General features: G+C 41.8%; 1 protein-coding gene across 19 annotated transcripts in view; it reads right to left on the bottom strand.

Annotated features, from left to right (window-relative positions):
• Positions 1–12,245, bottom strand: part of LOC139361570 (disco-interacting protein 2 homolog C-like) — a 60,680-nt gene that overhangs the window by 42,107 nt on the left and 6,328 nt on the right. For all 19 annotated transcript variants that reach the window (XR_011619125.1, XR_011619122.1, XR_011619123.1 and 16 more), the window contains exons 2-3: positions 4,160–4,369; positions 1,532–1,666 (exon numbers count right to left, since the gene is read on the bottom strand). Coding sequence is in view for 14 of the 19 variants with exons in the window: in XM_071090150.1 (XP_070946251.1) it covers positions 1,532–1,666; positions 4,160–4,369 (345 nt within the window). In the remaining 5 variants the exon portion in view is untranslated. The remainder of the gene's footprint in view (positions 1–1,531; positions 1,667–4,159; positions 4,370–12,245) is intronic.

Below are 12,245 nucleotides of genomic sequence, written 5' to 3'. Positions count from 1 at the left end.
TCTGAAACTTGACAAAAATGTTGGCTAAGGGATACAAGATGTTATGAGATGAGTGAGATGCTTGGCCTAGAACCACAGGCTCTCTCCTCTTTACAGCAGAAAATCCATAAGGAAGTCAAATCTGAAAGAACCAGGTACCATTGAACGGCATCATCAGTCGTCCTTCCCATCCCTCGGCCAGCTGAGGTGAGTGCAGACAGTCGTTCACCAACATCCATCATCCATCCTCCAGGCCATGGCTACACTTTACTCCCAGGCTCCCTGTCATTATGTAGATTAGGTAAATCCTAGCCACTCTCACCTTAAGCCTACCCCTGCCAGCGTGGCAATCACCCAGTCCCAACCACAGCAAGGACAGCCGTGTCCGTGGGAACACAGAGCAGCGGTCTGAAAGGAACCTGGATCTCTGAATACCTCATGGAGCAGTCACCAGCCTGGAACATCCTCCCTGACGGCTTTGCAAGACAGAAAAACTCCTTGGTTCCTCAAGCTACAATACTGCAGAGTCTCAGGTCACAGCATCCTTATCTACCCTCGTCAGGAACCGTTCAATGCTCATCAAGACATGAGAACAAAACTGCAGTGGCACAGTCACACTCGACGCAGACCACCTGCTGCTCACATTCATCGTATTAACACCAAAAAGCCACCGTGGTGGATATCCTGGATGTGGACACTCGGCGGCTTTTTGCTGGAGATGCGCTTTGTGCATTTATCGCACGACCATCTTGGCATCAGGAGCTGCAGCGCAGATGGCAGCTGTGCATGTCACAGGGAGTCTTATTCGCTGGAATCTCAGCCAGCTCCCAGCATCAGCTCCCACAGGGTCCTCTCCTCTGGGAGCACGTGCTTGGACGCCACAGTGTCCTGTGGATCCACAAAACCGCGCTGTCCTCCCTGGCCACTGTGCCTGTCCACTGTGCCTGTTGCGGCTCCGATAGTCCTCCGTGTCTACCTGTTGGGGCTCGGATAGGCCGCCTTGTCCGCCTGCGAGTCCCGTGCACTACAAGATTACGCCATTCCAAGGCTGCTCGATGAGGCTTCACACGGGGGCATTGTATTTCATTCACTGCTAGGTTCTACACTGACTTTTATGACCCCGGGGAAGGACTAAGACTTAAATAGAACAGCGGCTAGGTGATACAAACCGCCGCTGTAATCAGAACATACCAAGACCAGGCCACAGGAAGGAAGAAGCAGCCCTGGGCCGCAGCCTGTTACCAAGTCGCTGACATCTCTGTCCAACATGGATAAAAAGACCCTCTTTCCTCCGAAGTCTAAAGCAACATATCGGCCCATCTAACAGTAATTCTGTTGTACATTTAACTTCATCTTGCCCTTCTAAGTGACTGTTCACGGTCTTAACACCTGAACAAGAATTTCTCAGTTGCTGAACCACTGTTCGTTATTCAGCAGATAAAATGGCAGCAGATTGCACCCCAGGAAGAAACACACCCAGTCACGGGCACAGAACGGGACATCAGCACAAACCGTTTCCCAGAAAAAAACGCATCTCTGCTTTGGGACATACCATCCCCGGTCTCCATGAGCTCGGCGTTGCAGTACTTGGGCGCTGTCCGGGACCCCGTGGAACCCTGTGGTCGCTCCATCTGTATGGAGTGCTCTGAGGTGTACGTGGTTACGTCAGGAGGTGCAGAATGATTATCTGTAAAGAAGCACATCATGAGTGTTTCTGGTGGTTGTGGCGTTTGCTCTGCAGGTTGAGCAAGCCATAGCTCAGGAAGAGACGGGAGCGCAGACGCTCACCCTGGGGGTGCCGTGAGAAGCCAAAGCCGATCTCAGCCACGTCTGCCACAAACATCTGGCACAAAGGGGGACCCCAGCATAACTCATGTTGCCGAAAATGGAGTAGAGTTCGGTGAAACCTCAATTTCCTAACAGGAGCCACGTCAGCGGCATTTTAACTAGAATAACGTTAGACCGGCAATGGCAGGGCGCCAGGAAGCGTGTGTGTGTTCATGGAAGGGTCCCGTTTCCTGTCGGCCACCGTCCACACAGCCCAGGGCTTTACTCGCGCTTTGGAGCCCAGGGCCTGGAAATGGAAACCCAGCTCTGAAAACTTCTGGGGATATGGGGATGTCCCTAAAGCTCTCCGTGCCTCAGTTTCTTCATCAAATGGGAACAGTAATGGCTATGACCATGTAGGATCGGGGCGGGGGGGTTGGCCAGTGTGACTATGTTGTGCCTGGACTCCTTAGAACACTCACGCACACATGATCACAGATGCTAAGTTCTCATTCACAGGCTTCTGATTATCTCAGAAGGTCAAATGCACATCTGACTTTTTACTTCTCTTCTTTTGCCACACAAAATATTTCTGCTCTTCAAGTTTCATTATTTTGTCACAGCTTTTCCAAAAAACTCCCAAACTTATAGAAAATTTCCAGATAGTCTAGGAGGATTATCTTTGTGCCCAATTAGAAATTACCGGAACGCGATCAGCCGAGAGTTACATTTGGGTCACACTGAGCCCTGACGTACATGAGTTAGGAGCCCCTCATAGTTTGGATAAATTAATTCTTTGTACTAAAACTTCCTCCAGTATTGAAAGGGTAAACCCACACAGGGAGGCCCAAGTGCAGTGATCCATTTATTCAAAAATATGTGTTTTCCTTGGTAAGATTCTGTGCATTTTCTTAAAATTGAATAAAATCTGAGGATACAAATGCTTCCACCAAGTGGCAGAGGCGGTGTCTGGCCTCCCCGTTCACGTCTGGCAGAGCCTTGGCCACTATCCTGCAATCCAATATACACATGGAATTTTATTATGGAAAAATACGTAGCAGTCACACATTTCTGTTCAATGTTTAGCCTGCTGTGATTTCAGGTAGGGTTATTAATTCACATAAACGAGTGTACATGTTCCTGAAACTGTGTCAAACTGAAGTTTAACACTGCTTTGCATTTGAGTACTACTTTGCAAACTTTTAAAGAGTATTTCTGTTTTCTCCTTTATACTCACAACAGTTGAGAGAGAAAAATTATTGTTTTCAATTTTTTTTCCCTCACTCAAGCCTAAAGCAGGAGAAGGGACTTCAAGATCCCAGCAGCAGTAATTGGGAAAAGTGAGACAGACCCAGCTCTCCTGACAGCAAACTCCTGTTCCAGACAGAAAACAGTTGACGCTTTCAGTGTCAGTGAGCACCGAAGGGGCTGGGACCCAAGTCAATCCCAAACACCTCTGGGTGTGAAGGAGTCAGTGATCTAGAAGTGAACATTCTGGGGTTCTGGGGTGTCTGTCGGCTATCTGATCACACATGACGTCCACCTGCTTCCCACTGAGGGTTTTGCAGAGATCAGGCTTTCCTGTGGTAGCTGGTGCCGGGAGGGTCTGAGCCTGCGGCTCGTGCTCCGTCATCGGCGAAGTGGTACACAGTCATCTCCGGTTACTGCTTTAATAGAGACACACACCAAAACCTATTCAACCCAAGTCCCATACTTGATGGAAAACATTTTCTCCTGAACCATTCAAAGGCAGAGCGACGCGAGGCTCATCGTGGCTCCCCCACGTGTCGACTCTAGCTCTAGTAATTCTCACTTCACTCCTTTTCCACGGCATCTTCAAACGTTGTAGGGCAGTGATCCTAACTTTGCTCTTTTTCTAATACAGAGGATCTCCCTTGTCATAGAACCTACACAAGACAGTGCGCCACGCCCAAGAAATCTGAACACCTGTGGCAGACAGCAGCGTAAAGCGGCCGTGCTTAAAGCCCTCGTTTCCTTAAATGACTCCCGTGGTCAGGAGGAGCACACTTTAAAACCCTGTCCTGTTGACTGGGACTGTTAAGGTTTCACGCAGGAGCATAAGTGAGAAGAAAAGATAGAAGCGGATATGGCTGCAGGATTCCCCAGGAACACGAAAGGACTTATAAAACAGAAGGCCCCTGGAATTCGGATATGGCTGCGGGATTCCCCAGTAACAAGGCCCCTGGAATTCCAGCTGTGGGAGGAACCTGGGCATGAGAAAAGCAGTACAGCAGCTTCCAGAAACAATCCAACCAAAGCACCCCAGGGGCCAGAGGGGCTCTGCGCTCTTTCCACTAAGGGATTCCACAGCCAAGATACAAACAGAGGAAAACGTGCACACACAAAGGGGTTTAGACAACAGGCACAGAAAGACACTGTGAAGCGTGCTCACCCATGGGGGTCTGGGCCATGACATCCGCTAGCCTGTGGGCAGCTCTGCTGCCCCCGCTCTGCGTGGAGGACGAGGAGGTGGTGGACGTGGTGGAGCCGTGGATGGCCTGACTGATCCAGTGCTCCACTTTGATGCTGCCCTGGCTGGAGGTCGGGGCGCCCTGGGAGTCCACCTGCACTGAGCCTTCATCTTCTGAGCCATAAGAGGTATCTGTGTAAGAAGAAAGGCAATTTGCTATATGCTGCAGCAAAAACAGGCACTACAATCTCAGTCCCTCCAACACAGATTTACTTCACGCAAGTCTGAACAGTTGTTTAATGACTTTTTGCCGTAGACACTCTTGAGAATTTAAACCACTTTTCAGATAATGAACCATTTATTTTAGCATAATGAATTTTGCTTCCAAAGCACCTTATACAAACATGCTATAAGATGTTTGATACTGTCATCTCAAAGATGCACTGACACATTTCCTCTACACAGCAGTTTGGGAAGAAACCAAGTGTTTTCTTGTGTCAGTCAGAAAGTGAGAGGGCAAGGGGAGGCGGAGGGCCTGTGCAGCTCTCAGGAGTCTCAGTGTGACTATGTTTAGCCCCGAGATGGGGCTGAGATGCTCTTCTGGGCTCTGATTTATTTCTACGTTGGTGTGTGTGTTAGATACCCTTGCAGGTGATTTTTGCATCTGTGTGTTAGTTACCCATAGAGCTGATTTGTTTCTACATCGGTGTGTTAGATACCCATGCAGGTGATTTCTGCGTCTGTGTGTTAGTTACCCATACAACTGATTTCTTTCTATGTCAGTGTGTTAGATACCCATGCAGCTGATTTATTTCTACATCGGTGTGTTCGATACCCATGCAGCTCTCTAAGGATCAAGACGCTGATGATGGTAACAGGAGGGAAAGCAGAATGTGCCTCACATAGAGCGGCCCCTCCACCTCCCCGCTTTCCTCTGGGGCACACAACAAACCCTCATGTTACATTTTGCACTCAAATCTATTCACCTTTACACTATTCGTTTCTTATACATTGTCATTATTGATTTTTCTATCTGTACAAATTGGATATCTTGGATTATGAGAAAATACATCCCTTTTTTCACTATAATTCGCGAGAACATTTTTCATTTAATAACTTTTCATGCAGCACCAAGGTTTTTGGGAATAAATTGCTGCTGTATTTGTTAAACTTCAACGTAAGAATGACACTCAGAATCCTACCTACAAGTGAGTGATGGGAGGCGCTGGCTCAGGTGAGCAGCTCCAGATCATTGAGTGAGAGAAGGAGTCACAGCAAATAATCTTAAGACACTGGTTTGCTTCTTAAAAGACAGTAAGGGCAAACAATATTCACACTTATTACCACTGTCACATGACTTACGCTGTTTGGGAATTTTTTAAAAAGTTTACTTGTTAGACAAGCAATAATATTAGGAGCCTGAAAATTCTCTATCATCTTGCTTTTTTTTCTTTTGAGACAGAGTCTTGCTCTGTTGCCCAGGGTGGGGTGCAGTGGTGTCATCTCTGCTCACAGTAACCTGTCACTCCCCGGCTCAAGTGATTCTCTTGCCTCAGCCTCCCAAGTAGCTGAGATTATAGGCAAGTGCCACCATGCCTGGCTCATTCTTGTATTTTTAGCAGAAACGGGGTTTCACCATATTGGCCAGGCTGGTCTCGATCTCCTGACCTCGTGACCTCATGATCTGCCTGCCTTGGCCTCCCAAAGTGCTGGGATTACAGGCATGAGCCACTGCGCCTGGCCGACCCTGCCTTTTAAGAAAACTTACACAATTTATATAAAAGTAAAAGTAAAACTGACACAGCCTTGAGACTTTTGAGAAAGGTACACAACCAGGTGTCCATTTGGAGCACAACCATCTCCCCAGAACGTCTTCTCAAAACCCTTTCCAATCTTTCATTCCTCACTCCCACCTACCTTTTCCAAGAAACCTGCAGAATAATGTGATATAGACACTCGACAGAATAGCAGCAAACCAAGCAAGCAGCATATGAAATGGATGATACAGCATGACCAGTGGTGACTAGAATTACACACCATGGGGACAGGAAGTCAGGTTGATTTAACATTCAAAACTGAATTAATGTCATACGCGGTAAAGAATTACGGAGTAGAACCGCGTGTTAACCTTAGGAGACATAGAAAAGTACTGACAAATTCAAGAGAACGAAACTCAACAAACCATGAATAGAAGGCAATTTCCTCAACCTGTTAAAGTACATTCCTGAAAAGCCACAGCTAACATTGTATTTAATGGTAAACAATAGAATGCGTTTTCCCTAAGATGGAGAACAAGACAAAGATGTCCCCTCTTGCCACTTTTATTCAACATTATCTGGCAGGTTCTAGCTGGTGAAATAAATTAACAAGTTTAGTAATAAAGACATCCAGATTAGAAAGGAATAAAAGTGTCTTTATTCATAGATGACCTGACTTTGGCATGTAGAAAATGGCAAGAAGTACACCAAAAATTACTAAAACAAAGTTTGATGGGATCATAGGACACAAGATAAAGATATACATATACTAGCAATAAAAAACCTGAAAATAAAATTAAGAAAATCGTTCCATTCACAATAGCATCAAAAGCAGAAGACATTCAGCTGAACTTCTAACAAAAAGGTGCAAAATGTGTACAATGACAACTATAAAACATTACGGAGAGACATTAAAGATCCAAATAAATGGAAACTAAATAAATGGAGGCAGATTCATGATCGTGAATTCGAAAACGCAGCATTATCAAGACAATTCTTCCAAAACTGTTCCATTAATTCAAGGCACTGCCTAATAAAATCCCAGAAGGCTGTGTGTGAAATGGAAAGCTTATTCTCAATTTTATCTGGAAATACAAAGGACCTACAATAGCCAAAATAAATTTGAAAAAGGGAAACAATGTTGGAAGACTTCACTATCTGATTTCAAAACTTTACATAAAGTCATAGTTATTAAGGCAGTGGTATTCGCACAAAAATAGATGTATACATCAAAGGAACAGAATTAAACTCAGAAATAAAGCCTTATATTTATGATTAATTTATTTTTGACAAAGGTCTCAAGACAATTCAGTAAAAGAAAGGTAGTTTGTTTTTTCAACAAATGTTGCAGTGGCAACTGGGTACCCACACACCAAAAAGAAAAACCGTGGGGGAAAGAATCCCCCAAACCAAACGAAAACAAAAATCCGACTTAGATCTTTACTGCACACACAAAAATTAACTCCAAATGGATCACAGACCTAAATGAAAGAACAGTAAGACCATGACACTTCTAAAACTCCCAAAGACACAACCCATGAAAATTAGTGAAATGGACTTCATTAAAATAGAAAACTAGTAAGTTTTAAAAGATGATTATCTCCCTATAACTAATGTAACAAATTACCTTGATCTTAGTGGCTTACAACAAGACAAATCTATTATCCTATTGATGAAGAAGTCAGAAGTGTAAAATCTAAGTGTCAGCAGAACTACGTTCCTTCTGGAGGCTTCAAAGGAGAATCCATTTCTTTACCTTTCCCAACTTTTAGAGGCCACCTGTGTCCCTGACTCATGGCCCCTCTTCATCTTTAAAGTGCATCAATCCAGTCTCCAGTTCTTTTCTCTTTTAAGGACCTTCTTGATTACAGTGGGTCTACCTACTTAAACCAGGATAATGGTCCCATCTCAAGATCTTAAATTAATCAGCTGCAAAATGCCTTTTAACCACTTCAGACAACAGGTTCATAAGTTCTGGGGAATAGGACCTGGGTATCTTGGGGGAAAGGCTTTGTTCTGTCTGCTACATAGTAGTTTGTTCTTTCACTGAGAAACGTTACATCTGTAAAACTCTTATATTCAGATTGCATAAGGCACCTGTAACCCATAAGATGACAACCAACCCATTTACAACATGAGCAAAAAATCTGAACATTTTACCAATATATACAAATGGCTATGAATAGGAATTAGCACATTAAAAGCTAATAAGCACATTAAAAATGCTTAGCATCATTCATTGTTGCAAAGTAAATACACAATGATATACCATTCCACATCAATTAGAATGACAAAAATAAAAATAACAGTAACTATTGGTGGTGATGATGTGGAGAAACTGGGATGAGCATATGCTGCTGGTGGAAATGTGAAATGGTGCAGTTATTTTGTAAATAATTTGGCAGTTTTTAAAAAGCTAAACCTAAACTTACAATAAGACTCAATCATGCTACTTGGCATCCACTTAAGATAAAAGAAATTATATGCATACACAAAGATATGTACATTAATGTCAATGGCAGCTGAATATGGAAACAATGAATAACCAACTGGTAAATGAATAAACAGAATGTGTCATATCTATCAAATAGAATATAAATAAATAATAAGAAATAAACTACTGGTGCATGGTACAGCAAGGACTTCAAAACAGGTAAAGGAGGCATAGAGAAGTGTGTACATTGTATGATTTTATATCATAAAATTATAAGATCATAAAAAAACCAAAAACCATAAAATCAGAGTAAAATATTCTATGATTTTATATTCTAGAAAATTTAGAGTGCACTGTTATGATTTCTAGGGTTCTTTTCCGTAGAGCTAACCTTTCATCTGATATCCTTTGCAATCAGCCAAGTACATTCTTTAGCACGTTTATAGTGTAGTTCTGCTGATAACACATTCTCTCAGCTTTCATATTTGGGAATGTGTTGTTTCACCCCTGTTTATAAAGGAGATTTTCCCTGGATATGAGTTGACAGGCCTTTCTCCTGCTTTTAGTGCTTTAAAAAAATGTCTTTCCATGGTCTTCTGGTCTCCACTGTATCTTCACAGAAGTCACGCGTTTTTGAAATGCTTCTCTGGTATGTAACGTGTCTTTTCCTTCTGAGTCCTTTCAGGATCTCCTCTTAATCTTGGGATTTCAGTACTTTGGCTATCATGAACTCGGATGTGCTTCTTGTTATACTTGTTCTGCTTGGAGTTCACTGAACTTCTCGGGGCCGGACACAGGTGTTTGACATCAATCTGAGAAAATTTTGACTCCTGTTTTCAAAGGTTCTTGCTCTTCTCTTTTCCTTCTTGTATTACAAGTATATTGACGTATCACAGGAGCTTGAGGTTCTGTTGGCTTTCCTTTCATTTTGTTTCTCTGGGCTTCACTTTGGTTAATTCCTTTTCATCTCCCTTCGAGCCCACAGACTTCATCTTCCTTCTCCAACCTGTTAAGCCCATCAGCGCCATTTCATCTCAGTGTCATATTTTCCAGCTTCATAGTGATGTCTCATGTATACCCTATATATGCACAGCGTCTCCTATCATGGACATTGCCTACCAGACTGGTACATTTGTCACAACTGATACTTCTACAGTGAAACATCATTACCACTCCAACTCCATCATTCACATCAGGGTTCATTCTTGGTGTTGTACAATATATGGCTCTGGACAAATGCATAACATGTATCCACTATTACAGTATCATACAGAGATCACATGATACTAAAAACTCTCCTGCTCTGCCTATTCATCCCTGCCTCCCCCTGGCAACAACTGATCTTCTTACAGTCTCCATAGTCTTGCCTTTTCCAGGATGTTGTAAAGCTGGAATCATACAACAACCTTTTCAGATTGCTTCTTTCACTTAGCAATATGCCCTTTAAGTTTCCTCCGTGTCTTTTTATGGATAGCTCATTTATTTTCAGCCTCAAATAATATCCCATTGTCTGGATGTACCACAGCTCACTTATACATTCACCTACTGAGGGGCATTTTGGTTGCTTCCAAGTTTTGACATCTATGAATAAGGCTGCTCTAAATATCTACTTGCAGGCTTTTGTGTGTAGACATAAGTTTTCAACTGCTTTGAGCAAATGCCAAGGAGTGTAATTGCTTTATCATATGGTAAGAGTATAGTTAGTTTTGTAAGAAACCACCAATCTGTCTTCCTAAAGGCTGTTCTATTTTTATTAAGACCCGCCATGAATGAGAGAGAATTCCCACAGCTCCACATCTTCACAGGCTTTGGTGTTGATAGTGTTCTGGATTCTGGTGTAGTGATATCTTACTGTTGCTTTCATCTGCATTTCTCTATGACACGTGATGTGAAGCATCATCTCATACGTCGATTTGCCATCTCTATATCTTCTTAGATGAGGCATCTGTTAGTCTTTGACCCATTAATGTGATGAATTACGTTAATTGGCTTTTCAATGTTAAACCGGCTTTGGATACGTGAAATTCCATGTGGTTTTAGTGCACAATTTTTGCTAGATTTGCTAATATTTTATTGAAGATTACTGCATCTATGTTCATGAGAGATGTTCTGTAGTTTTCTTGTAATATTTTGTTATTAAAATGGTATTTGATATTAAAATGATGCTGGCTCTATAGAATGAGTTAAGAAGTATTCCTCAGCTTCTATGTTCTGAAAGAGATTGTAGATAATTGGTATAATTTCTTCTTAGATATTTGGTAGAATTCACCAGTGAACCCATCTGGGCCTGGCACTTCCTGTTTTGAAAGGTTATTAACCACTGATTCAATTTAACAGATACAGGCCCATACAGATCGTTTCTTCCTGTTCAAATTTTGGCAAATTCTGTCTTTAAAGAAATTGGTTCATTTCATCCACGTTATCAAATTTGTGGCCATAGAGTTATTCATAATTTTTATTATCCTTTTAATGTCCATGGGATCTGTAGTTATGTCCCTTATTTCATTTCTGATATTGGTAATTTATCTGCTGTATTTCTTTTTCTTGTTAGAGGCTTACAGATTTTCTCTCAAAGAACCAGCTTTTGGTTTCATTGATTTTTCTCTACTGATATTCTGTTTTCAATGTATTGATTTCTGCTCTTTCATTATTTGTCTCCTGCTTAGAATTTAATTGGATGTTCTTTTTCTAGTTTTCGAAGGTGGAAGCTGATTGATTTTAGATCTTATTTTTAACGTATGCATTTAAATCTATAAATTTCCCTATAAACATTACTGTCACTGCAGCTCACAAATTTTAACAAGTTTTCATTTTCATTTACTTCAAAAATTCAAAGAAATCTTCAGGTTTCTTCCTTGAACAATGTATTATGTATAAGTGTACTGTTTAATATCCTAATATATTTTCCAGTCGTCCATTATTGATTTCTACTTTACTGTGGTTGAGAACATACTTGTTTGATTCCTATTCTTTTAAATGTGTTAAGGTGTGTTTAATGGACCACAACATGGTATGTCTTGGTGAATGTTGTGTATTCTGCTGCTGTTGGAGGAAATAGTCTATAAACTTCAGTTACATACAGTTGACTGAGGATGCCGATTTCAATTTTGTCCTTACTGCTTTTCTGGCTACTGAATTGGTCCATTTCTGATAAAGGGGTGTTAACGTCTCCAACTATAATAGTGGGTTAATTATTTCTCCTTGAAGTTTATCAGTTTTTACTTTGGAATTCTGATACTTTGTTAGCAAAAGTACATTTAAGGATTGTTACATCTTCTTGGAGTATTGACCTCTTTATTACGTAATAGTCATCTCTGGTAACTTTCCTTGATGTAAAGTCGACTCTGTCTAAAATTAATATCACCACTTCCATTTTTCAAAATGAGTGTTGGCCGGGCACGGTGGCTCATGCCTGTAATCCCAGCACTTTAGAAGGGCAAGGCAGAATGATCACCTGAGGTCAGGAGTTCAAGACCAGCCTGGCCAACACGGTGAAATCCCATCTGTACAAAAATAGAAAAAATAAATAAATTACCCAGGCATGACGACAAATGCCTGTAATCCCAGCTACTCGGGAGGCTGAGGGAGAATCACTTGAACCTGGAAGGCAGAGGTTGCAGTGAGATATCAGGCCATTGCACACCAAAAAATTAGTGTTAACATTTATATCTTTTGCCATCCCTTTACTGTTGATCTATATGTATGTCTTTATATCTAAAGTGGATTTCTTATAGATAATATATAGTTCGGTGCATTTGGACTGACATTGAAAGTAATAATATACAGTTGAATTAACATCTACCATATTTGTTACTATTTTCTATTTGTTGCCCTTGTTCTTTGTTTTTGTCTTTCACTTTTTTTTCCTTGTGGTCTT

Source organism: Macaca nemestrina, unplaced genomic scaffold (genome assembly GCF_043159975.1).
Source record: "Macaca nemestrina isolate mMacNem1 unplaced genomic scaffold, mMacNem.hap1 Scaffold_63, whole genome shotgun sequence".
Taxonomy (NCBI): Eukaryota; Metazoa; Chordata; class Mammalia; order Primates; family Cercopithecidae; genus Macaca; species Macaca nemestrina.
The sequence above is the reverse complement of the archived record's forward strand: the minus strand, read 5'-3'. Positions and strand labels throughout refer to the sequence as shown.